Source organism: Micropterus salmoides, unplaced genomic scaffold (genome assembly GCF_014851395.1).
Source record: "Micropterus salmoides isolate LMB-PRFRI ecotype aquatic unplaced genomic scaffold, ASM1485139v1 Ms_hic_scaffold_1, whole genome shotgun sequence".
Classification (NCBI taxonomy): Eukaryota; Metazoa; Chordata; class Actinopteri; order Centrarchiformes; family Centrarchidae; genus Micropterus; species Micropterus salmoides.
The window spans coordinates 65,570,355-65,594,683 of record NW_024040040.1 but is presented as its reverse complement, the minus strand read 5'-3'; the positions used below and the strand labels follow the sequence as shown (position 1 = coordinate 65,594,683).

At 39.1% G+C, this 24,329-nt stretch overlaps 1 protein-coding gene across 1 annotated transcript in view; it reads left to right on the top strand.

The window, feature by feature from the left end:
* Positions 1-24,329, top strand: part of lcor (ligand dependent nuclear receptor corepressor) — an 82,100-nt gene that overhangs the window by 39,522 nt on the left and 18,249 nt on the right. The window contains exons 2-5 of the mRNA XM_038711919.1: positions 4,175-4,240; positions 11,243-11,322; positions 16,053-16,185; positions 23,185-23,652. Of these exons, the coding sequence (XP_038567847.1) occupies positions 4,175-4,240; positions 11,243-11,322; positions 16,053-16,185; positions 23,185-23,652 (747 nt within the window). The remainder of the gene's footprint in view (positions 1-4,174; positions 4,241-11,242; positions 11,323-16,052; positions 16,186-23,184; positions 23,653-24,329) is intronic.

Here is a 24,329-nt window from a genome sequence, read left to right as displayed (position 1 = left end):
TTGGATTAAAAATGCAGGTCTGAAATAGGATAATATTGGATGGTTTTAGGTGTCCTCAATTCATAAACACATCAGAAAATCCCAATAAATAAATACTATTCAGCTTAAAATGCTACTAACCAGTTATGAGATGAAAGATGTGCTTAAATACTAAATTTGTCAGGCACGTGTGTGTTTACATAATCCGCCTCTGCTTTATTATTTAAATGATGTTTAAATGTCACACACCGAATCTCCATATCCTAATTAGCTCCAATCTCCATCATTGAGTTTTCATTTTACTGTTATTTTTCTGTTGCAGATGTGGATTAGCTTGATTCCCTCCATGAATGTATTTGTGTAGATTTTGTGTGTGTGTGTGTGTGTGTGTGTGAGTCTAAGTTTGTGTCACGCTGCTCTTGGCTGTGATGCTGAAGCAAAACAAAGTGACACAGTGGAGGTTTCAAAGATTGGGGACCGATCTGTGTGTGTGTGCATGTCTATGTGCGTGTCTATATTCACGTTCATTTTTGCACAACACACTGTGTGTGGTCTCTCTCTACCATGTCATGTGTGAACGCTTTTGGGCCCATAGTGTGTTCACTAACTGACCTACATTTCTGGAGGTTTTTGCCTGTGGCTGCTGAGACTTTGTCACTGTTATCTCATCTAGCCAATCACATCCCCTAATCTGATTTGCCCTATCACATCCTCGATCTCATCTGTCCAATCGTGGCCTCTGCCTCGCAGGGAGTCATCCTGTACTTTGCACTGGCCGCAGCTGGAGATGCGTTTGTCACTAACTGTCACTTTAAATATGAAAACACTCTCCATCTTGTGGCCCAAAGAACACGGGGCCCGTGTAACTTTGACATTGAATGCTGATTTCTCAGTTTGCAGCGCTGTAACCCTAATTATTTTCCCCTGGCTTGAAAGGAGAGCTGCATTTCTGTGCATATTGGCAGTTGGAGAGGATGAAAAAATGAAGCTTTTGAAAATTCTTTGAAGCTTCAGTTTTCTTGTTATCAAAGCTGCCTTTGTAGGCCACATGAATTTTGCATGTGCAGGTTTAAGGGGACTTTGTGGTGAGTGTTGAGGGTTTCCACCATCAGTATACAGTACTACTGATTTGAACAAAAGAGGAAACAGGATGAGAAAAGAATAATTTTGGCTTCCCGTCAGAGGAGATTTGGTCAATATGACGAATACATGTGTGACAGGTTTAATTTATGCTGATTAACTTTAATGAACTGATTTCTGAAGACTTATTTGTGCAATGTCTGTAGTCCCAAAAGAGAACAACATTACCTTTTTTGTACACAAAACACATATATATTTCTGTGAAATAGCAGATGTCGTCTTTTTTCAATTTTCTCTTTCAATGTTATTTAAAAAAAATCGACTTTTAGCAGCCAGTGATCCACCCACTCAAGCTCCCCACTGCCTTGCTCAGACCCCTCTGTGTTGTTTGTTTGTTTGTGCGTGCGTGCGTGTGGGCATTCATGTGTCTACCACATCACCACATGATAGGTCTTCCTGGAATTTAAAGGATAACACAGTGTAGATATTTCTGCCGTCAAGCCTCAACAAGCTGAAAAGACTAAGAATTGGTAATGAGGGATTACACACACACACACACACACACACACACACACACACACACACACACACACACACACACACACACACACACACACACACTCGCGCACACACACTTTTCCCAGGACAATATGACTTAAATGCACCATACTGGTGTTTCATACTGAACTGTTAGAAAGTGGCAGCAATGAAAGATGTGTTGAAACTGACAGGGTTGGCACTGGTAGTGACTCCCGTGATTCAATACAATAGTGAGTTTTTGAGACTGTATTTACTGTACATCTGTAATATCGCAAGTTAAATTGGGATTTTGTTCGGTAATTTGGATGTCTATTCAGCATTGGACTATTCTAAGTGCATCTTCTGTGTGTTGATCTATCAGAGCAGACAGCACAGGTGTGTTTCCAGATTTAGTTGGCAGGGTAAAGCAAAACACTGCCTCCTGTCAATAGTGCGCTGACTGAGAAGGATTTGTTGAATTACTGCAGCTTGTGTTTGACCTCGACATGAGTTCGATCTTTGTGCTATAGCCTATAAAAGTCCTCCCATGCTTGTTTTGAATTCCTCCCTAGTCGTTTAATTAATGTCCACAGGATGTGAATGTGCTGTTGCAGCAACGTGCTGTTACTAAAGAAATGACATTTAAGTGTATTCAGACAGTAACAAATTGTTGCAGTCAGTAACAAATATTTCATTCGACGTTGTTGTTCAGCACAGTGGATCTGTAAATGGTAGAGTGGGTAGGCCAATAATTTCCAGTTCCAAAGTTGCTTTGGAAAAAAAAAAAAACCTATGCCAAATGAATATAATTAAATAATCTCTTAACTATGTTGTTTTTTAAATTTTGAGTTTCAGCTTTAATTTAAAGGTGTTTAACTTTGTAGCCATATTTATGCATATACCCAACATCTTAGGGTATTTCAGCGGGAGATTGATCAGATAATTACTAACAAATAACTTCCTGTCCACAAAAGTTGCAGGACTGCGTATACAGAATGCAGTGATTCCTACACTGTTCATCTGATGTCAACATAAACACAACACTAACTAAAGCTGAACATCAGCATTTTGTTCTCATACTCACTGCTTCATTTCAAATCTAGTGTTCTGGAGTGCAGTGCCAACACAATGTAAAACACAACCTGTCCTACCTTTTACAGACTGTGGAGTGTTTTTCTCAAATCTCAGATCTGGAAGTTAGGAGGTCACTTGTTTTTTGTTTTTTTTTGGATTCATAACTCATTCGATTTTTTTTTTTTGAGACCTTTAAAGAAAGTGCTACAGTTCTTGAATCTTTGACCTCCTTTGACCCAGTCTGTGGTTTATCAAGCTAGTTTATTCCTGCACTGTAAAGTATGTGGCCTGACAAGTGGCTACACTTGAACTGTGTGTGTGTGTGTGTGTGTGTGTGTGTGTGTGTGTGTGTGTGTGTGAGTGAGAGAGAGTATATGTTCTGCGTTAACCTTTCCACTCTGTACTAAAAATGCGCACACACACACACACACACACACACACACACACCTACATGTGTCTTTGTCTCTGTTTCTCTCTGTCTGCCTCCATTTCCATTTAATGGAGGAGGAGGAGGTGGGGGTTGTGGGTGGGGGAAGGGGGGTGGTTAGGTTGAAAATTGCAATATGTAGTTGTTTCTCTGTATGTGGTTACCAAGCAACAGCAGAGCGAGGGTATTTACAGTTAATAAAAAGTGAGTGACATTAGCTTGGTGTATTAAAGGTAAAGCGCTCATTTGCCTTAAGAGCTGGAAAGAAAGACGAGGGTGTGTGTGTGTGTGTGTGTGTGTGTGTGTGTGTCTTTTGTGCATAGTGACTTACAAATGCTTCACATCCTGTCTGTATAGACGCACATATTTGTGTGTGTGTGTGTGTGTGTTCGTCTGTCTAATGTGTGTAGATGCATAATAAGCGCTTGTTCAGCCTCGTCTTTGAAGATATTTCAGTGTGTTCCTGTTTGTTTCTGTATGTGTGTCCAAAAAGCCATTTCATAGCCTTGTCTATTGTGTATACATATGTATTTTTGTGTTTTTGTGCTCTCACATGTGTGTGTCTGTGGGGGGGGGGGGGGGGGGGGGGGTTAAAAGAGCTTCCATGCCTTTGTCTGAATTTATGTACATTTGCGTCTGTGTACACACAATCATGTATTTTACTATTGTTGTCAGTTTTCATAAAATATATGTAAATGTTTATTTATGTCCACTAAATTTATCACAAGGTTTCAAGATTACATTTTGCTTTGTGCTGCTATTTTTATTCATTCAGTTTTATTTGGGGGTTTTTTTGTTGATGTTTAGGTTTTTTGGTGCTGCTGTGTGAGCAGTGGATGCTGTGCATCAGCAAAATCTGTCCTGCAGGAAAACGACATAAATAACAAAATTTATGTTCCTCACCCTTCAGAAGATAAGATAAAATAATGGTTAAAAAAAATAATGTAAATACAGCGTTTTGAAAATAATGCTGGAGTTATTTTAACCTGTCTGACATTTCTTTTTTTCTTAACAGTTATTGTTTTACACAGTATTATATCTGCTGTTTTGATGGTAACATGTCAGCTTGCATTAACATCAAATCTCTTTTCACAGGCTTTGAAAGCATCTTGGAAGGCTTGTTTGGGCCGGGAGTAGTCAAAGACATCACCCTTTTCCAAGGTAAACGTGAACAAATAAGCATTCACAAATACAAATTCATACTAATTAAGAACACACTTGGTCAGATTGCAAGTCACAATTTCATGTTCAACAATCTTTCTTTTACAAATCAAAACAGAATTACAGCTGATAAAACAGTAATGACAAGAAACTGCACACGTGAACGAAATAAAACAAACAAATCTGTAAAAAGGTGTGAGTGTTTATCTGTGTTTATTGTGTATACTTATTTATAGTATTGTAAATCCACAGAAAAACAAAAAATATTTCATTTCTTAAAAAACACCACTGGCAGACACATGTATACATATATACATATATATGGCTTCCTGCAAATGGCCTCTAGGGCATTATTTTCTATTATCATTGTATGGACATTTTGCCTGTACCTTGTTAGATCAATCATAACCATTATTTAACATGCATGGATACATGTTTTATTTGCAGAAACTCAAATCTAACTTATAACTAAGTATGAGAGCCTGAATGGATGTTGGGTAAATATGCCCAAGTGACAATGAGCAAAAGAGCAGGCTTAGAATACATAACAATATGATTAATTTATGCAACATCCATGTTTAATTTATGCCAAACTCAGGCTGTAAAAAAACCTGACAGATGGCACTAGCTGATGAAGCTGGTTTCTGGTGATCTCTTTGACTGGTCTCAAGTGGGCAGAGATGTTCTGATTCTAGTTAAGATGCTAAATGAGAATAAGATAAGATAAGATTGTCTTTTTTCTACAGTCGGCAGCCAACATCAGCTAATGTGACAGATCAACACCACAGATAGAATTTTATGTGAATAATTGTATTCACACAAGTATTTTTTACATTAGGATTAGTGTTTAGTTTACCTGCTTTACACTGTAAAAGATGAGGCTGATCAGAGAAAATGACGCTCAGAAGATGAGGATCCAATGCGGAAAAACCTCTTGCTGCTTGAAAGAGACATGAACAGACATAAGGCCTTTCCAAAACTGCTTGCTACTCCCTCTCCCTACATACGCGTTCATGCGAACATTGAGTGCCATCCGAAACCAATGAGGGCTGGGTGGTAGTGGGTTGTTAAACCCTCAAATGCCGAGTCAGCACCGATGCTGGCTTGTTGAAGATGTGTAACACCCTTTGCTACGCGATGGGGGACCTTTCTTTCATTTTGCGTTCCGTGTGACTTCGCCGGTTCACATGTGTTAACTACACTAACATTGTCACGTCACCTTTCACAGCTTAACAACGTAGCCCATATGATTTATATTGAAATGTTGTATTTGTGAAGGTAACATTTTTCATAATGTCCAATTTAAAGAGGTTCAAATATATAGGCTTTTCTTTTCTTACAATGAATATCAATCTTTTCATAAAAGAATATATGTATTTTTCGTAAATATATAAAGTCATGTTCGACACGAACACAAAATGAATGACAAATGCTTTCAGTTTCGTTATTGCAAAGAACACACTTTCCTCAACATCAATCCCGAATCTTAATACCACTGTTGTTTATTTGATACACGTATTATAGCAGTGAGTGCAGCGGTAACGCTGGGGAGAGAGGGTAGTTTGTCCGAAAGTTGTCCCTGTATTTAAACCCTACGCGGGTTAGGGTGCTCGATTTGGCCTGGAGGGTGACTTCGACCAGAGTTCACTCCGTGTCGGAGTGGAAGTGGCGAGAGTCTAGTTTTGGAAAGGCCCATACACACAACTTTGATATTCCTAGATCCTTACCACTGGTTTTGGACAGATAGACGTCGCCATCTGTACAGCTATGATGCAATTCTGGTTCTCACATGTAAGTCGTTGGGATAAAAGCATCTGCCAAATGAGTAAATGTACATGTAAAGTAATTTCATGTATGTTTGATGTAAAATTCATTTTGTGTGTGTGCGGTTTGTGTGTCTGGGTATGTATTTATGTTATTTAGGCAGCATAGAATTTCAGCATTTCACAGGCCCTGTGAAAAGGAAAAACAACATGCACTCATATACCATACAATATGGTAGAGGTAACCAAAACTGTTATCTGAATCACTGTCTCTGGTGATGTGGAAGACCTGGGTTAGATTCCAACCACGACAATCGCCAATGTGATGCTGAGCAACACACTTATGTCCTAGTTGCTCCAGAGGCGTGCAACCTCTGACATATATAGTAATTGTAAGTTGCTTTAGATAAAAGCGTCAGCTAAATGAGTAATTATTATTATTATTATTGTTATTATTATTATTCTCAAAGGATTACTACTTTGATATGGATATCATGAGAATAAATTTAGCAAAGACCAGTCCCACCTACACACCCAGATTGATCTCTCTCTCCCTCACTCACACAAAAAACTGGGTCAACATGGTGTCGTGGAGTCATGTGACCCCTCCCCCACCAACTTGAGGCATTTTTAGAATATTTCAGACTTTTGTACATAATTTTCACTCATGCATCACACTTACCAACCATAACCACTACTTGCCTAACGATGCCCTAGCCCTAACCTTGACCCCTGACCCATTAGCCTTTTCCCAATTGGGGTCATGGTTTTTATCTCCTTTGTAAAGCAGGCATTGCTTATTTTATATTTATTTATTTATATATTTTAAACTCACACCACACAAAGACACACTAACAACACTAGATTTCATAAATGTGTAACAACATTAAAGTTACATTTTGTGGCATTTAAACATTCACACATTGAAGAAAAAATAAAGCTGTGCATCAATTTTGATTTCCCTCCTTATCTTATTCTACATCAGTGATTAGTGATTTCCTACATTTCCCTGATTTCATTGTGGCACTTTTGTTTCAAGAAGGGGTATACATGCTTGTTGCTTTTGTTGCAGTGAGTCATCGTCAAGAAAAAAGGCTAAAGGTTGCCATCGGACCATGTTGTATTCATGTATTCACGCTGACCCTGGGGCATTATATTAGTTAGTTGTCTTGATTTAACTCCGGTGTCATTTGTCCATAAAATCTTTAGGTCCTTAAGTACCACTGGTACAGACCGCATGATCAGTCTTTCTAGCAAATGCAGAATCTCTTGCTGTAGTAACAGTAACCTGATTATTTAAGTGTATGTAAACACACTGACTGTTGAGCAGAAACACACACACACTAAAAGATTCATGTAAACAAAGTCAACATCTTCCTTGAGCTCAGAAACTCGCACACAAACACACACAGAAACTTGACTACTGTGAAAAAGGGGGGTCACGTTAGCAGTGGGACTGGAGCTAATTGGCGCCTTCCCAGGGTTATTGTAAGCAGCACAACCACAGGGTTAAACACACAGCTCACCTTTGACCTTTTCATTACAGCGAGAGACAGAGACCGAACAAGTGAGAGAGAGAGAGCGAGCGAGAGAGAGATAGTAATAGACTGTCACAGGACTGTGAGCGGAAAGTGGACTGTGATTGGAAAAGCCAGAGATGTGATCTGCTGTATTATAAGGAACAAAGCGTGCATGACCTGCCGTTTATATACACACACATAGGGAAAAATGGGTTCAGATGGAAAATGAATAGTGTGTGACCTAGCAGACCTTGTATGGTTTCTCTACTGACTTTTAATTACTGCAGAAGTCATAAGTATTCTAAAAAGGACCATATCACTTTTTTTTAGTGGATGTTTCTTAAAAAGCGATTTAAGAGCTACTAAAAATCTTGTTTTTGCTCATCACCAGTGATTTAACTTTACACCTTGAAGCATTATAAGAGTGTATCACCGATGTGTGTGGTCAGAGGTGCAACAGACCCATAGTTTCCCACTAGAAAGGGCAGTGAAACTATGTTTTTCACTGTGGTATTAAGTTACTCTTAACTCCAAATCATATTCTTAATATTTTACTATAACGCATGCAGGATAGCCATTAGTTTTCATTCATTTCTGGGTGGAATGAAAATCAGTTAGCAGGGTCTTAAAACTCACTTTATTGTGAGTGTAATCCTTCACATTGAACATCTAATCTGCATTCATATTTTGCATTGTTACATTATTGTTGCATGGCTATACATGGTCAGACTGAGGATCTTGTAATTCTCATAATATTTGTCATAACAATTACACTAATGTAGATTTATGCATCTGACAAAAGACTTGATGTTCACAGAGATAGATGACACTGCTCAAGCAAGTTTTATGTTCAGAAAGGAATCGAAATCAATAGCTGCAAAGAACAGTAAAATAAATCCATTAGAAATTCTGAAGTTTGCATAAAGGTTAGCTGTGTTGTAAAGTATACATGTAAAGCTGCTGACCATGTAAACTGCAACGTACATTCATATTTCAGCAAACACAGTTTATCTGACTATTTAAGTTTCTGGCATCTCATAAATTAGGATTTGTTTGTTGGATGGATTCTTTTTTTCCCTTCTCTCTTTTTGTTTTTTCTTGTTTGTCTTCAAAATTGTGTCTTTCCTCCTCTGGATCAGGAACTAAGGAGGCTGCAGAGGAATTTATTAATGGCAGCATGTTGCATTTTGGCTGGAAATTCTGGAGGCTAAAAGGGCAACAAGAAACACAGACTTAAGGTTTATCCTATCCCATAACAAAAGTATAAATTCCTATATCACACACTCATAACAGGTCTCCAGGTAACGGCGATCCTGTGTGAACAGGGTTGTTGTATTCATTGATATTCAACAAAGCACATCACCAGGATGTTGAGAGTGTTCCACCATCCTCAGGGATGATGAACACTTACAGCTTGGCTTCAGCTGCACTTCTAAGCTGCTGAACAGGTGACACTGTGGCGATAGGAGGTTGTGATGTGACACGTATTGTATGTTCACAGTATACTGTGACCACATTGATTTTGTTCTTGTGTTTCTCTGTTCGTCCTCTCTCTGTGGAGCTGACTCTGCCTTCTTTTTCCTCCTGTCTGTAACCCACTCCTTCTTTCCTTCTCTCCTCAGTGCTTCCTCTCTCTCTCTCTCTCTGTATATGTCTCTGTCATTCTACTGATGTGGTTTTGGACCAAACTGGGGGATTTTAAAAGAAGTGTAGCACCATGGCAACAGCTCAGCTGTAACCAAGTCGACGGCAGTCTCCTGTCTCTCTCTCTTAGTTCAAAAGGTGATCAAATGCATTTACATTTTGTAAGTATGAAGACTCAAGCATGTATATAATGTGTGTAACACATTAGTGACCTGAATTGATTCTCAGTTGACAGTTGGCATCATCTGAATCAATCATAAGCCCACAAGCACAGGATAAATACTGATATGAGCAACCATTGATGACGAATTGTTGATTGCCGAAAATGTTGATTGATTTAAATCTGTAATTATTTAAAAAAAAAAAAATTTAATCATTCCCTTTTATGTGGTCTCTATAATTTCACGTTTTCTTTTTTAATTATCTTTGTCCTCTTAACTGATAGTGAGTGCACTTGGTTCCACTCTGACATATTGACACACAAACCCAAGACAGGGATGCTACACATGCCCCGTTAGACTGAAGTTAATCTGGACAGGGTCACTTCTAGGTTAATAGGAAATGAGAGGACCCTTGAAGAACTCTTGTAAAATTGTAAAATCTCTCTTAAACTTTAGGTCAAGGTCAAGGTCAAGGTGTCTTTATTAGTACCCGAGGGTAAACTTTGGGCAGACAGGAGACTTTCGGCAATCCATACATAAAAACATCAAAACAAACAATAAGCATAGAACATTATAAAATATCCAAAGCCTAAAACTTCTAAAAGGAACATGGCAGTGTGCCTCTACACCACCACCCCCTAACCCCCACCCTCCTTACCCGCCCGCCCTCTCTGGCTAAAACACATAAGATGCTATACATAACAAAGAGTGTCATCTACTGCTATTTTTATTCATTAATTCTATGGCAGCGGGAACAAAAATATTCCTATATCGTTTGGTTCTACACCTAGTGGCAGCAAACCGACATCCAGAGGGGAGGAGCTGAAACTCAGCATGTAAAGGGTGGGAACAGTCTCCAATAATGAAACTCGCCAATGAAATTGGGAAGGAAGTTTTGGGCAGAATTTTCTGTTGACTAATAAATTATCTGACTAATCCTTGCTGCTCTAAAATAAATTATTATGTATTTACAATTTTTCTTCTTTTATTGCATTCTTTCATGCATAAAATGTAGGCTTAAAACTTCTCCGCTTTATAGTCCAAAGAGACAGGAAAAAGCTGTGAGGAAAGAGAGAGGACTGAAAGCAGGATGTTTAAGCTTCATAATGAGCAACTGAACTACCAGGAGACAGCAGTAAATTTCCTCATCCCACTGAATATGTTTAACAGAATTCAGTCTTGGAAAGGGGTGATTAGTTCTTTGCAAATCGTGCTTTAGGGCATGAATTCTTCACAAACACACACACACACATAAGCATTCATGCAGTGTTGATGGTCTTTAGGCAACGATGTATTCAATAGTGAATTGAGCTTATCTGTCAATCACAGGAGTGGTTAATTTTTTCACAGCATACTTGACATATAAAGTTAGTCATCGCTATAATTTAATCACTGGCTGTAATTAAAAGTGAATAATTTTAATGCTCTTGCTGTTGTCGTTTGTGGGCCCTCAGCTGTCACTCTCTGCTGGATGTTGAATGAAAACAGACAGTGTGTTTGGATTACTCTGTTGATTCATCTGCACCTGAATTACAGCTGGTTTTAAGATTCAGCCTGTATCTGGATATTTAAACTGAACTAATACAAGAGTCACACACAGTGCAAACAATACCAAAATATGAACCTACTGTATATCGAAAAGAAAAACCAAGGGGGGGAAATGGGAGAAAGAAGGCCGTTTGGCTCTTTCTTTTGTGCTCCATACTTTGCTTGATAACAGGACTGGACATATGAACTGTGTATAGTTGGGATTTTGGAAAGCTAAAACCACAACCTCAAAAGTTGGCTTTTTTTGGTATAGGCCAAAAGTCCCCTGACTGCTGAATGTCTATAATCAAGTTGACTGTGGGATTATTGGATTCGGAGTTTGTCATGCTTTAACGCTGTTTCTTTCTGTCTCCCTCTCTTATCCAGACTGCGAGCCTGAGGAAGTGTCTGACTGGTCCTTCGATGAAAACTGTCTTTTCTGCTGCTTAAGACACGAGAAAGTCAAGGTAGGAGATGTCACAATATTTTGTCGTCGTTTGTAGCCATGCAATGACGTCTTTTGTCATTACATGGCTTTAATTCATGTTGAAACCTGGTGGGTGTTATCACTTTCACCTCACAGCATAAAGGTCCTGGGTTCAAACTGACTCGAGCTGGCCCGGGCTGAGGTTTTCCTCAGACTTTTTAAATGCAGTATGCCCTTAACTGAAGTGTCTGTCTTGTCCTTTATAGTATAGTATAGTATAGTATTGTATGCAGCAAGTAGCCTTTCTCTTCTATCTCTCAGCTTTCTTACTAAGAGTTAGATGAGAGGATTAATATCACTCTCATATCTGTGCAGTAAATATGGAGAGAGAACCAGCAGGCAGTTAGCTTAGCTTAGCATAAAGACTGGAACTCCCTTTGAAAACACAACTTGCCATTGTACAGTAGAGGGTGACACAGGAGTGGATCCACCGATGGAAACACCGATAACTGTGTGTGTATACATACTAAACAAATGAGAACATAGTAATTAGTAAAATTTAAAGGTGCTGGTTGACAGATTTATTTAAATTTTATTTTTTTACCTTTGGAGAGACCCAGGCTGTTAGTTTCCCCTGCTTACCTCGGAGTCACACAGGCAGCGGGTGCGCCACGCCACGGCCGCGGTTTTGACCCGTCCTCAGCCCTGCGTCCACTCACATTGGAAGTATTTCAGAAGCGTTTCAGTGGCGGAGCGTTTAGCCTGCCCCACATTGTTGACTTGTTGTTTATTTGTCATTTGTGTGCTTCTACAACCCATCACAGCGCTCTGTGAACCGTTTTCCCCCAGTTTCCCGCAGGGCCGAATTTCCCACATGGAGTATTTCAGAATAAGAGCATTTTCCCTGCCTGATTTTGCTGAATTGTTTAGATTTAGTAAGTTGTTCTTGATGATTGTGCTTCTACAGTGGGTAAGAAGGCTACATAGTTAAATTGTTCTTTTTTGGTCTGGCTTAACTGTGTTTGTTGTTTATATATATATTATCGGGAGTCTGTACAAGGTATTTTATTTTGAAAATCGACCGGATTCTGTGTCTGACTTCCTGAAATAGACCGGCTGCCTATTCTTTGCGCAGCGGAGAGCCGCTTCTGGGACACTTCTGGGACGCGCTGCGGCGCTTCTGGTGTGAGCACAAGCATTGACTACAATGGCAGCGATTTGCTCCGGCAGCCGTACCACGGCGCACACAAATCCCGGACTTTGTCATGCCAAGCTAACTGATTCCCAGCTGTAGTTTCACATCTTACTCTCAGCAAGAAAGATAATAAGCATAATTCTCAAAATGTCAAATTATTAGGTTTTATGAAAATGAAGATTTTTTTTTTTTACTTTTAAACCACAGTATATATATAGTATTAATTATTGGGTTTAAAATATGAACTATGCAGCATTTGACAGACTATTTTTATCCAAGGCTTACAACTAATTAATTTTGGTTTGGAAAAAAATACATCTCAAACATATTTAAGAATATGTACTGTGTAGAAAATATAATAAAGCAACCGAAGAACATGTGCTTTCACTACTTTTTGTGTGTGATAGATAACATTGGGGGCGGGGGAGGACGTTTCCTTGTAACATAAGACAACAAAATAGAATGTAAATCAATGCATATTTCCATTACATTTTTTCATAAGAATATTCTGCAGAATAGAGACGAATTCTGCTATATAGCACTTTTCTGAAGTAATTTCTTCTGTGAAGTAATTTCTTTCCTTTGTCCACACGTTTTGTGTCTTTTTGTCTGCCTCAATTTTTTCAGCCTTCTGTTGGAAGCTCCACATCTTTGTCTCTTCTCCTCCTCCTCCTCCTCCTCCTGCATACTTGGTATTTGTGTTGTTCAGGCATCATGGTCTTGACCCCAATTTAGCTTATGAAAGCAATGCGACATAAAGATTTGGAGGTGTGAGTGTGTATATATGTGTTGGTGTGTGCATGTATGTGAAAGGAGGAAGATGGTGAGATGGGTGTAAAAAGACTCCAGCGCTTCTTCTCGGAGTTTCTTATCGGCTTATATAGTATCTATAAAACAGTTATACATTTATTGAACTGCTACTTAATACACCCATGCATATGCACATTTATGGACATTGTGGTGCCTGCTTCTGCTGTAGACAAAGCATTCATGTGACGCAGCCACTCACCATTACAGGCCTCCACTCCAATGCGCAATAAAGAACAAAAAGAGCAGGGATGTTGGGGGTAACTGCAATGGACCCTTGTTGCATGTCACCCCCTTCTCTCATCACTATCATGATGCACTGAATCAGTTTTATTTTGCAGAACTTTGAATAAACATGTGCAACTGTTAAACGGAAACAAAACATCTATTTTCTGCGTCTCATAGGTTGTTGACCAAACAATCTCACCTCAAGGTCGACTTCATCACTCGTTCTGGAGCTTTTGGCCTCAACACACCATTCACAGAGGGAGTTTGCTCAGTTGTCATGGAAATCTTGATGTTCTACCTTGCCATTATTCTTTAGTCCTTTATGAGGACTTCTTGTCCATGTTTTCCATCTCCGTCTTTATTTTAGGGATGTGACTGAACAAGTGAATGAGGGAGGGAAGGAAGTTAGGGGGGGCGTCCTTCCCTCTGCCAGTTGCTTGTTTTCAACTTGACCCCAGTCCGACCTCTGAGGCCAGCCATCTGTCTCCTAAAAACATCCTTGATTCACACCCCCACCAACCTCCTTCAACCCCCTCCATCTGTCTCTCACTGTCTCTTGTGTACCTTTTTTTTGTATCTCTCTGCTCATGCTAATAAAGCCATGCTAACGCTCAAAACATCACATTGTTGTTGCAAGACAACAACAAGACAAGAACCTGTGTGTAATACAGTAATTACAGATACGACTTGGAAAAAAAATCTAAATCAATCAACAGAGCAAAATCAATTAAACAAATCCCAAAAGGGATTACAGGAGATCTCTTCAGCAGTGTTGTCTGACTGGTCAATAATTACATTAGCCACTTTACAGTGTGCAAATCATAATAAGACAAAATTTGCAGTGGCCATAATTGTATTCCTCTTCGCACTCAACACAGTTTTCATCTTTTATTCATCCGCGAGCTCTCTCTGTCTCACTGTTATTACCCTGTGCTTGTTTGTAAAATGCAAGAGGAGCTTCAGTGGGCGTCAACAATTGATTCATTGATCTGAAGCCATGCAAACTGCCAGCAGACAGAGAGAGCTGAGGGGGTTCAACTAAAGAGAGGGTTACTAAAGAGAGGGAGGAATAGTGAAAGCCTTAAACACACTCTCATCTCCGTTTGTTGCTTTGACTCTTGCCATTGATGAAAACAGACCGACAAACATTGAAGTTCCCTGTTTAGTGTTGTAAAGACAATAACAACACACTCACTACAACTCATAACCGCAACACACACTGGTATTAACCCTGTCTCCGTTTCAGAGGCTGAAATCACATTCTCTCTCTGTGGTTGTTCTTTTCATAATAATCTCTCATTAGCAGACCCTTGCCTCTTTAGGCTCTGAACCTTGGCTATCCTGTGGAAGCCGTTTGATTGGCTGTCAGCTTGAAAAGGCCCGCCTCCAACAACAGCACCTCAGCAGAGAAGTGAGCTGTCGTGACACCACTTCTCCCAGTAGTGTCATTTTATTGGTTATTAGCTTGTTTTCACATGACACTTTGTTTTTTATTCTGCACAGTGGCACTGGCTGATTAATGATTGTGTTCACCCCGTTCCTTTCCCAAAATGTGACTTCACAGCAGTTTGTAACTAGCACTCACCAGACGATGCTAAGTGCCAGGTGGTGTTGGGGGAGCACTCAGATGGCTCAAAGAACTGACAAGCAGCGGCAGGAGGGAGCAGAGTTTAGGACAAGACTATGTATCACTTGTAAAACACAAAATTATTTGTGGATTGCCACAGTAGAGCGATAAGATTTTTTTTTATATAGGATTTTTCAAATCCATACATCCAAAAATAGTAAATCAGTACAATTTAAAACATCATCTTAAAATTCTCAGAGACCTACAAAATCGGCTGTTGGCAATTCATATGTACATTAAAATACACAAACAATGTGTGCTGAAATGATTGATGAATTAATACTCAACAATCATTTTAATCACCATTATTTACGGTACATTCGCTGGTTCTACGTTCTCAAATGCAAGGATTTATCTGTTTTATGTCACTATAAATTAAGTATGTTTGGGTTTTAGACTGGACATCTGAAGATTTCACCTTTATTATTCCACAATTAATTGAGTGATAAAATGAGATATAATTGACATGTTAATCAATAATGACAATTGTGAGTTGCAGCCCTACAATTATGAATGTGAACATTAAAAAAATTAATATTTTTCTTGCCAGTGAAAATGTGTTTCATTATGAGCAAAGACCAACACACTCAAAATCAATATATGCACCTATAGAATTGGAGCAGCGTCTACCATTTTCAGGCCAAAGGGATGGATGGTTTTACGTGTACCTGCAGCTACAACACATCTTCTATTGGCTTACACAGCAGGGTAGAACTATGGAAATCTACACCTGGATGTGATTAAACAGTCAAAATTAAAATGAATGTCTAGTTGCTGCTGATTTTAACCTTCCTTGGATATCTATCACCTGGATGACTGAGAATCTTCCCAGACATCGAGCATATGAGGAGTTTATTTTTTGACAGAACAGGCCTTTACTCACTCATTTGTCTCTATGCATTTTTCTGTGTAGGAGTACGGCGTAGAGAGAGGTGGAGGCAGCCAGGTGCTGTCGGAGTGTGAAGACTTCAAACAGGAGCAGCATCGGATCAGCCGGCTGGAGAGACAAGCCCAAGACTTCCTCAATGCTGTATTCCACAGAAAAGGTAACGCACGCACGCACACACACACACACACACACACACACACACACACACACACACACACACACACACTCCTCATCAGTCATGCCATTACTCATTTTAACATAACCTCTGGTCATAAATATCTCAAACTTAGAATTTCCTGAGGCTTTTGAGATGTCATAAAATTTGGTTAATTCTTGGGGAAATCAGTATCTGGCCTGCAAAAGAGTCAGCTGTACTTCGGAATATCTGTAGATATTCATTAGTTATTTGTTGAGATCAGAGACATTGAAGCAGATTGATGATTACAAAGATGTGAACTACGAAGTTTTTTCAGGTACCAAAACTATGGGTTTTTGGAATAAAAGTAGGCATTTTGGTTTTACCTTCATTGAGTTGTGAAAAGTTGTGTGTCGTCTGCATAAATATGACAATTTTGTGTAGTTTGGATGAAAAGGGGACCGCGGAAAAATTCCTGAGGGACACCACATGTAACTTTCGCAAAGTTTTACAATTGGAACAAAGACATTTCTGCCCTCCAGTTAGACCCTAACTTGGATAAGATCTGTGCCAGAGAGGCCGACCCACTTTTCCAACCTGTACTAACAGTGCCATCATTACTTTGAGAGGCCATGTGGGAAACTCCATAGAAGGTTATTTTACATGGTAGTATTAGGTAGATCTGAGGACGAGAAACTAGTGCTGAATCTGGAAGGGTAGAGACTTTCAAAGTAGGGGAAGTGATAGCACCAGATCAGCTGACTGTACACCAATCCCACGGAGAAACACCACAAAACAATAGACACCTGTCAGTTTAAATGTGTTAATTTAGGATTTATTGAAGGACTGTTGCATTTGTTTTAGCTAGGTGAATCCAGTAAACTAGCCGTGTTATCACAGATATGACTCGTTATTTTCCAGCACAGACTAACAACTAATAGTTCATTACCCATTAATTACCATAAATATTGACTAAATATATCATGAATCTGAATTTATGAACTAAAAAAATTGGGTCTGGTTTCACATTTAAGTGATGGATGACAATGCACATTGCTTTAACTTTCATTCAGTTGCTCATTTTTTATGTGTACTGTCGGCTTTGTTGCAGGGCTCAAATCATCACCCATTGAAAGTCAGAATATTTGCTGATTTGCCATTATCCACTCCTAACTGGGAGTGTATCATGTTCTGTCCTGAGGCAGGCAGCTATTTTGTGACAGAGGACAGCTGAGTGTTTTAAACAGTAGCTTCTGTTGTGTTATTTTCAGGGAGGGAGAGAGGGAGGAAGAAGATGTCTGTCCAATCAATGCCCGACCCCAATCAATCTGGCTTCACTCACACAGGCAAAGCTGCCTGTGGAGCTGCCATATATAGACAGAGAAACAGTCACACAGGACACACACACTAACACACACTCACAGCCATTTCTACAGTGACAGACCTGCACAGTACACAGTCAGGCAAGCAAACACTGAAAAGCAAATGAACATTCACCATTCACCAACATGAAGGAATAAGGTTCAGGAATGCGTTGTCATGCAGCATCACTGATCTGCCATGTATAATGTACTGCACAACGCTTGCAGTACTCGTTTATGATGATACAGTATGATTTAAAGCATCCCACTCAACAATGAGCCTCAACAATTTTGATGAAGTAATGTTAAAAGCGAAAGACGGTCACTACATCCACTGCTAGATGTTGCAAACCAGTCATAACTGATAGGGCTGTTACTATTTTGACAACCTCGACTAAATAATTGTGCAGTTGTCTGACAAAACATAAAGACATATAACTGACAACATCTGCTGTGTAAGCAGCTGTTTTAAAACTTAAAACAAGTGATCAGAGAGATAGTGAAAGCAGACAATCTGTCAAGATAAAGCTGAAATTCAATACAATACAGTGTCTTTATTTAGCCCCATGTCTGATGCAAGTTGATTTTCACTTATTTAAACTGAAGGTAAATAGACAGTGGTAAGTTAGCAACATTTACAACTTGGCATTTGCAATTCCAGTGAGTATACTGATATGCTCCTTTCTCGTGCTGACGCAAAACTTCTTTTAACACAAAATAATAAGGCAAAATAATTTGGCCTTGCTTGGGGCAAACATTACACACCTATTGATACACTATCTACAACCTATTAATTGTTAGTATTGTGTTATAAATTCAGCATTAAAAGTAAAGTACTACATTTCAGTTATTTCATATGAAATCCATCCATCAAAATGTTATACATTTCTAATGTATAATGTTCATCCCCCAGAAAATGAAACATACAAACAACACAGGTCGGCCAAGGAAAACAACAGTAGTTGATGACAGAAATATTGTGAGAGCTGTGAAGAAAACCCCCAAAACATCAGTAAGTGACATCACCAACGACCTCCACAGTGCAGAGGTGAAGGTATCACAATCCACTGTTGGAAGAAGACTCAGAGAGCAGAAATATAGAGGCCACACCACAAGATGCAAACCACTCATCAGCAGGAAGAATCGGAAGGCCAGATTGAAATTTACTAAAGTACAGAGATGAGCCGCAAAAGTTCTGGAACACAATCTTATGGACTGATGAGACCAAAATGATTCTCTACCAAAGTGTGGAGCATGCATTTCACCTCCTTAAGTGGAGACTGAAGGGAGAAACTAAAAGAAGCTGCGGTAAAAGCCTGGAATAGCATCACAAATGAAGAATGCAACAGTTTGGTGATGTCGATGGGTCGCAGGCTTGAGGCAGTTATTGCAAGCAAGGGTTATACTAAATTATATTTACTTTAAGATTATTTGTTCCATTACTTTTGCCCACCTAAGAATGCTGTGGTCTAATACAAAGGGTAAAATGTCCTAAGTCGTTTAACACATGTAGATGTGAATACCAGGAAATGAAAGCTGAAATTCTGAACTCTTGTCTCATACTCATCTTCTGATCTTAAACCCAAATGTCTTCAGTGAACAACAAAAACAAAGGAGTTTGCCTTACCGTTCCATTACTTTTGGAGGGGACTGTAGATTTGAGCTGCAGAGATTGGCCTCTGTCAACTTGCTGCCTTAGGAAGCTTCCTCTTTCAGGGTGGACAGCTGAGTTTCTGAACTAGTCATGGAAATGTTTTACAAATACATGCAGCTACCAAATCACTCTGCTTTCTTGTAGTGAGGCGAGACCTCTTGTCTACCTTTTGCACAACGGCCATTTCCTAGCAAACACAGTATACACAGTCACTGCCCACTGGGGTTTCTCAAGGTGGCAGCTTGAAAACAGCACCTGTCAAAATGGAGCAATAATTAGAGCTCACTTCCTAACTAACCTGTTTCCTGGTTTTTCTTAGCATTAGAGGCCTATTGATTGTGGAAGAGGGGGCAAAAGGCCACACAGGGTATCTACATACTAGAATGACTTCTTAGGAGAGTCTGTTAATTGCTTGAACTTATTGGGTCTTTGACAGAGCACAGCAAATACTTTAATATGTAGTTTAAGCTCTTTTATCACCATATTAACAAGATCATTTCAGTGGCAGGGATTACACAGTGTGATGTTTAGGTGGAGCACAGAAGTCAAATAATAATAATAAGGGATTAAGCAATCTGTTGCAAACAACAAATGGCACCAATACATGTCTGTGGCACAGCTTTAAAGTAGCCTGTGTTTGAAATGAAGTCACAGTTAGATGATTAGAACTAAAACACTGCTGAAATAAAAAAAAGTACAGGGATAATAAAACTGCTTTGGTAGTTTCTGTATTCCCTTGATTAGAGGTTTTAGAAGTTTGACGAAAAACTGGTATTCCATAAAGTTCAATATATTGTTATTCAGTAGGGTTTTGGCGTAAATTTGTGTCACAAATTTAACAGTAGGCTTTGACATGATAAGTTTTTACCTCTTTGTTTTCTTGCTGCCTTTGACTCAAGTTTTTTTTTATTATGTCATGTTTTGCCATTTCCATTGTTCATTGTCATGGCACTATAATCATCTGTAGGACACTTTAATTCTCACAGTACCTAAATGAAATGCACAATCACAGCAGTTGTGCAACACATACAGGAATTGCTAACTGTAGGATTGTGACTTGTGAAAAAAACATCCATTGTTTAAATGCTGTTGTAAGCCTAATTATTAATTTATTTGAAAAGAATAATTATTTTGATTATATAACACAGTTTAACACAGATAAAACACACATATAAAGATTAGGGATAAACTTGTGTCATTAAAAGAAGACAAACCAGCAAGAATAAAAAAAATAGAAAAGTAAAAAGGATTTAAAGCTGACTCTCTCTGCCTGAGCACTTCATCAAGAAGAACTTTATTCTATTCTAGTATTTTTCACACATTTCCTTTTCCAACCCTTATCTCATTTAACCCTTAGCTTCTTTCGTTGGAGCACACAACCTGATGTAACAGCAGTCAAGTTATGAGCCCCCAGATATGAGTTGAGAAAACTGGGCAATAACTTTAAATAACTGAAAATAACATGAGGAAGAAACATTAGAGTTAAAAACAGGAAGCATGCTGGGAAAGCAGATGTGAGTCATGACTGGAAAATAGCAGCATACCTGCACTACACTGATATTATGGTAACCTTTGCTCAATACGCATGATAAAGCGCTGTATATATTGCACATGCATTGCAGAATATATTTGATGTTTGGATTATTGCAGCATAACTTCAGGATTCACTTTCTGGGCTAGTGAATTTTTTGGAGGATTTAGGGTTTTGACTCTGTAGCAAGCAGGAAAGTATCCAAATAACATAGGCAGCTGGTTATAAAGAGATGAGTGCAGATGACTTATCTGGGACAACGGCAGTTTAATCCATTAATAACAAATGTGTCGTCATTGTCGGTGTTTTGCTCAATTTGTATTGACCGCTGAGATCAATGACCAGTGTTTGATGTGGGTTTGTTTTGTCGCAGCATGGGATAAAGTATGACATCTGTATTGTCTCCTAGACCTAGTGGTCTCCTGGTACTTGTTGCACTTTGATGATTTGAAGCATTTTGATATAATACGATGTAATACAATGATAATATATGGTGCGTTACAAAAGGATATCGTACGATACCAAAATTTGACAATACAGTACGGTATGATGTGTTACAAAACGTTTTTGTTCTTTTCCAGTTGTACAGCTTGTCCTGAGTCTAAATAATCATCAAAATGTTTCCTTTGTACTCACTATAGCAGGGCTTGCACCTGGCAGTGTTGGAGCCGTAGCCCCCCCTATCCCGTGTGCACAAGCCTAAACCATCTGTGACATTAACCACCGCAGTGTGTATAAAGTTCTGCAGCCAAACTTATGAAAAGCAATCAATAGTAATCAATACTAAGTGTGATCAGCATACTTGCCATCCTCCAGACATCATAGCCAAAATTGGAAGACCAAACCTAACCTGGTGTTGGGGAATGTTTCCCCCGGAAAGTATGTATCAATCAGAGACTGTTTTTCTTCATCATCCATCATTACTAGTGAATTTATGAACTACATTTTTTATAGAAATGCAAAAGATTATGTTTTATTTGAACACTGGAGGGAACAGTTACTAGGTGAAAATTGTGAACATTAAACAATTTCCTGCCTTCTGGTGAAAATTCCTTCACCAATTTCTGCCTTTTCTGCATCAATTTATGGTGGCAATGTCTTTATTTCTATAAAGAGAAACACAGAATTTGTGCCACAGGTAAAATTTCAAAATATAAAAAATTTAAATAATAAAAAGCAGTAAGGCTCTTAGGCATTCTGTAGCTATTGCCTTTAAATATGTTTTCTCCTGTAGATCAACTTTTCTCATTTAATAAAATCCCTGTGTGAGTCAACACAGTCTCATTCAGTTTAGTCTTCCTCTTTTGTGTCTAGGCTCAGAAACCAGAATCAGAAATACTTTATTGATCCCCAAGGGGTAATTCTTTTGGGGAAGCAAATTCCTGAAATGTGCTGACCTGGCACCTTTTCACATCAATGATAAATTAATTTCTATTATTGTTGTATAATTTTGGTTATATGCTCCTGTACTTTAACCACCTCAGTTTTTAAATTTTTTTATTGCGAAACTATCAGCTACTACTCTGTCACAATCTGGCTGCGACTCACAGCTACTCACAGCACAAGGTGGGTGCATATGGTTACTATCACAGCGTGCGCTGGTGTCACATCAGCCGGGCAGAGTTGATTCACACAGAGTCGAAAACTTTCTCTTGCGGCCCCCCCTTACATTTTGCACCCTAGGCAACCGCCTATATCGCCTATGCCAAGTGCCGGCACTGCACTATAGTGTTGAATGTACCGTAGTAGCTAAAAATAAAAACTGTTCTGACATACAAGAAATTTCTAGGTAATTTCCCAGAAGGCCCAGGCAGTGTCTTCAAAATTACTAATTTTGTCTGACCAACACAAAGACACTCAATTTAAGCTGATATATAATAGAGACAAGAAGAAAATAAATGTAAGAAACTGGAAACAGAGACTATTTGGCATTGTTTGATTAATAATTACTCAGTAATCAAAGTGGTTGGTGATTAAGTTTTTGTTGATCGACTGATCATTTAGTTGTTTTTCAGCACTACTGTATGGTATCGTGGATTGTTATAAAGATCATGATGTCTGTCCCCATGGGGTTGTCTTTGCAGACATTTTCTTGTGAACACAGTGATTCAACAACAAAAGATAGTTGAACCTTCATGCATAAATTGATCAGATATAAAATTTCTACTGGCAACGTGCACAAGATGAAAATGAAAAAAGGATCCTGGGAAATTTAAGGAGAAGGTATAAAAAGCTCCATCTGAAGGATGGCAGGCAATAATCTGCTGTACACACTGAGATAGGGTTTCATCATGGTCAATAGGCGGGATTAAGTGCAGCTCAGAAAAGTGATTTTGGATTATTTCAGCATACCATCAGGATTACATTTTCAGGATGAAATGGGATAAATACGATGGTGACTATGGCAACGACTGAACAAATTCCTGGAGAACGGGATGCTGACATGTTTGTTCCTCTGTTTTGTTTCTCTACAGAACTCCCAAGTTTCTCAGAACCTCACATTCCTCTAGTGGCTCGTGAGATCATGCAGCGAATGATCCGCCAGTTCGCTGCCGAATATACCTCAAAAACTACTCAGGACGACTCGCCCCTGCCTAACGGCACCATGAAGGACCAAAGCCTGCCGAGAGTGGCGTCTCTGGCCCCAGCCCCATGCTCCCCGCCTGGGTCCCGGCCCGCGCCAAGCTCCCCTCCATCATCTGCCTCCTCCTCTCCATCCCCAACCCCAAGGCCAGGCCTCAGCCCCAGCTCCACCACCGCCGCTGCCTCAGCATCCGCCTGCAGCAATGGTACAGGAGCCAGTAACGGTGGTGGAGGAGGAGGTACAGCTGCTGCCTCTGCACAGAATCCCGTCCTCAGCAAGCTTCTCATGGCTGACCAGGATGGCCCACTGGACCTCTCCGTCAAAAAGAGTGAGGACGAACCAGAGCCCAGCCAGCAGGGTGAGAGCAACAACACACAGACTTACTCACTTATGAGGACATTCATTATATTTTCATTAATTCCTTGGTAGCGTACCCTAACCCAAAATATGCCCTCCAAGCCAACTATTATTTAAAACTTAACCTAAGCTTCTAATCTTGACACTAAAACGAAGTCTTAATCCTAAAATAATCAATAACTGCATGGCACCAGCTTTTTGTCCCCACAATGTGACTGTGTAAACATAGTTCCCACATTGCCACTAATACAGGTGTATAAATATATACACACACAAACACACACACACACAGCATTTCAGAAACATTTTATCATGTGATTTGGCTACCATTTGTTATTAAGTGTTTTTTAAATAAAATTATAAATAATACTAATATACTAATACAATGTAGTAAAGATCTATCTAGCATCAATACAAAAAACAAGCATGTGAAAATGTGTATATAAAAGCATAAATACAAAGTTAACACAGTTGTTATTATGTTTTTAGTTTAAATGGTCACATTTATAAAATTATATTTTTGGAAGTTAAGGTTTGTTCCAATTTTTTATCATAGTGTTAAACACATGCATTTGATTTTCTGGTTAATGTACAGATTGTGAATCTGAAAAGGTATTTTTTGGGAATTTTATTTTTACTGGTGCTTTTGAGCAAATGTGTGTTGACTGTGATTATCCT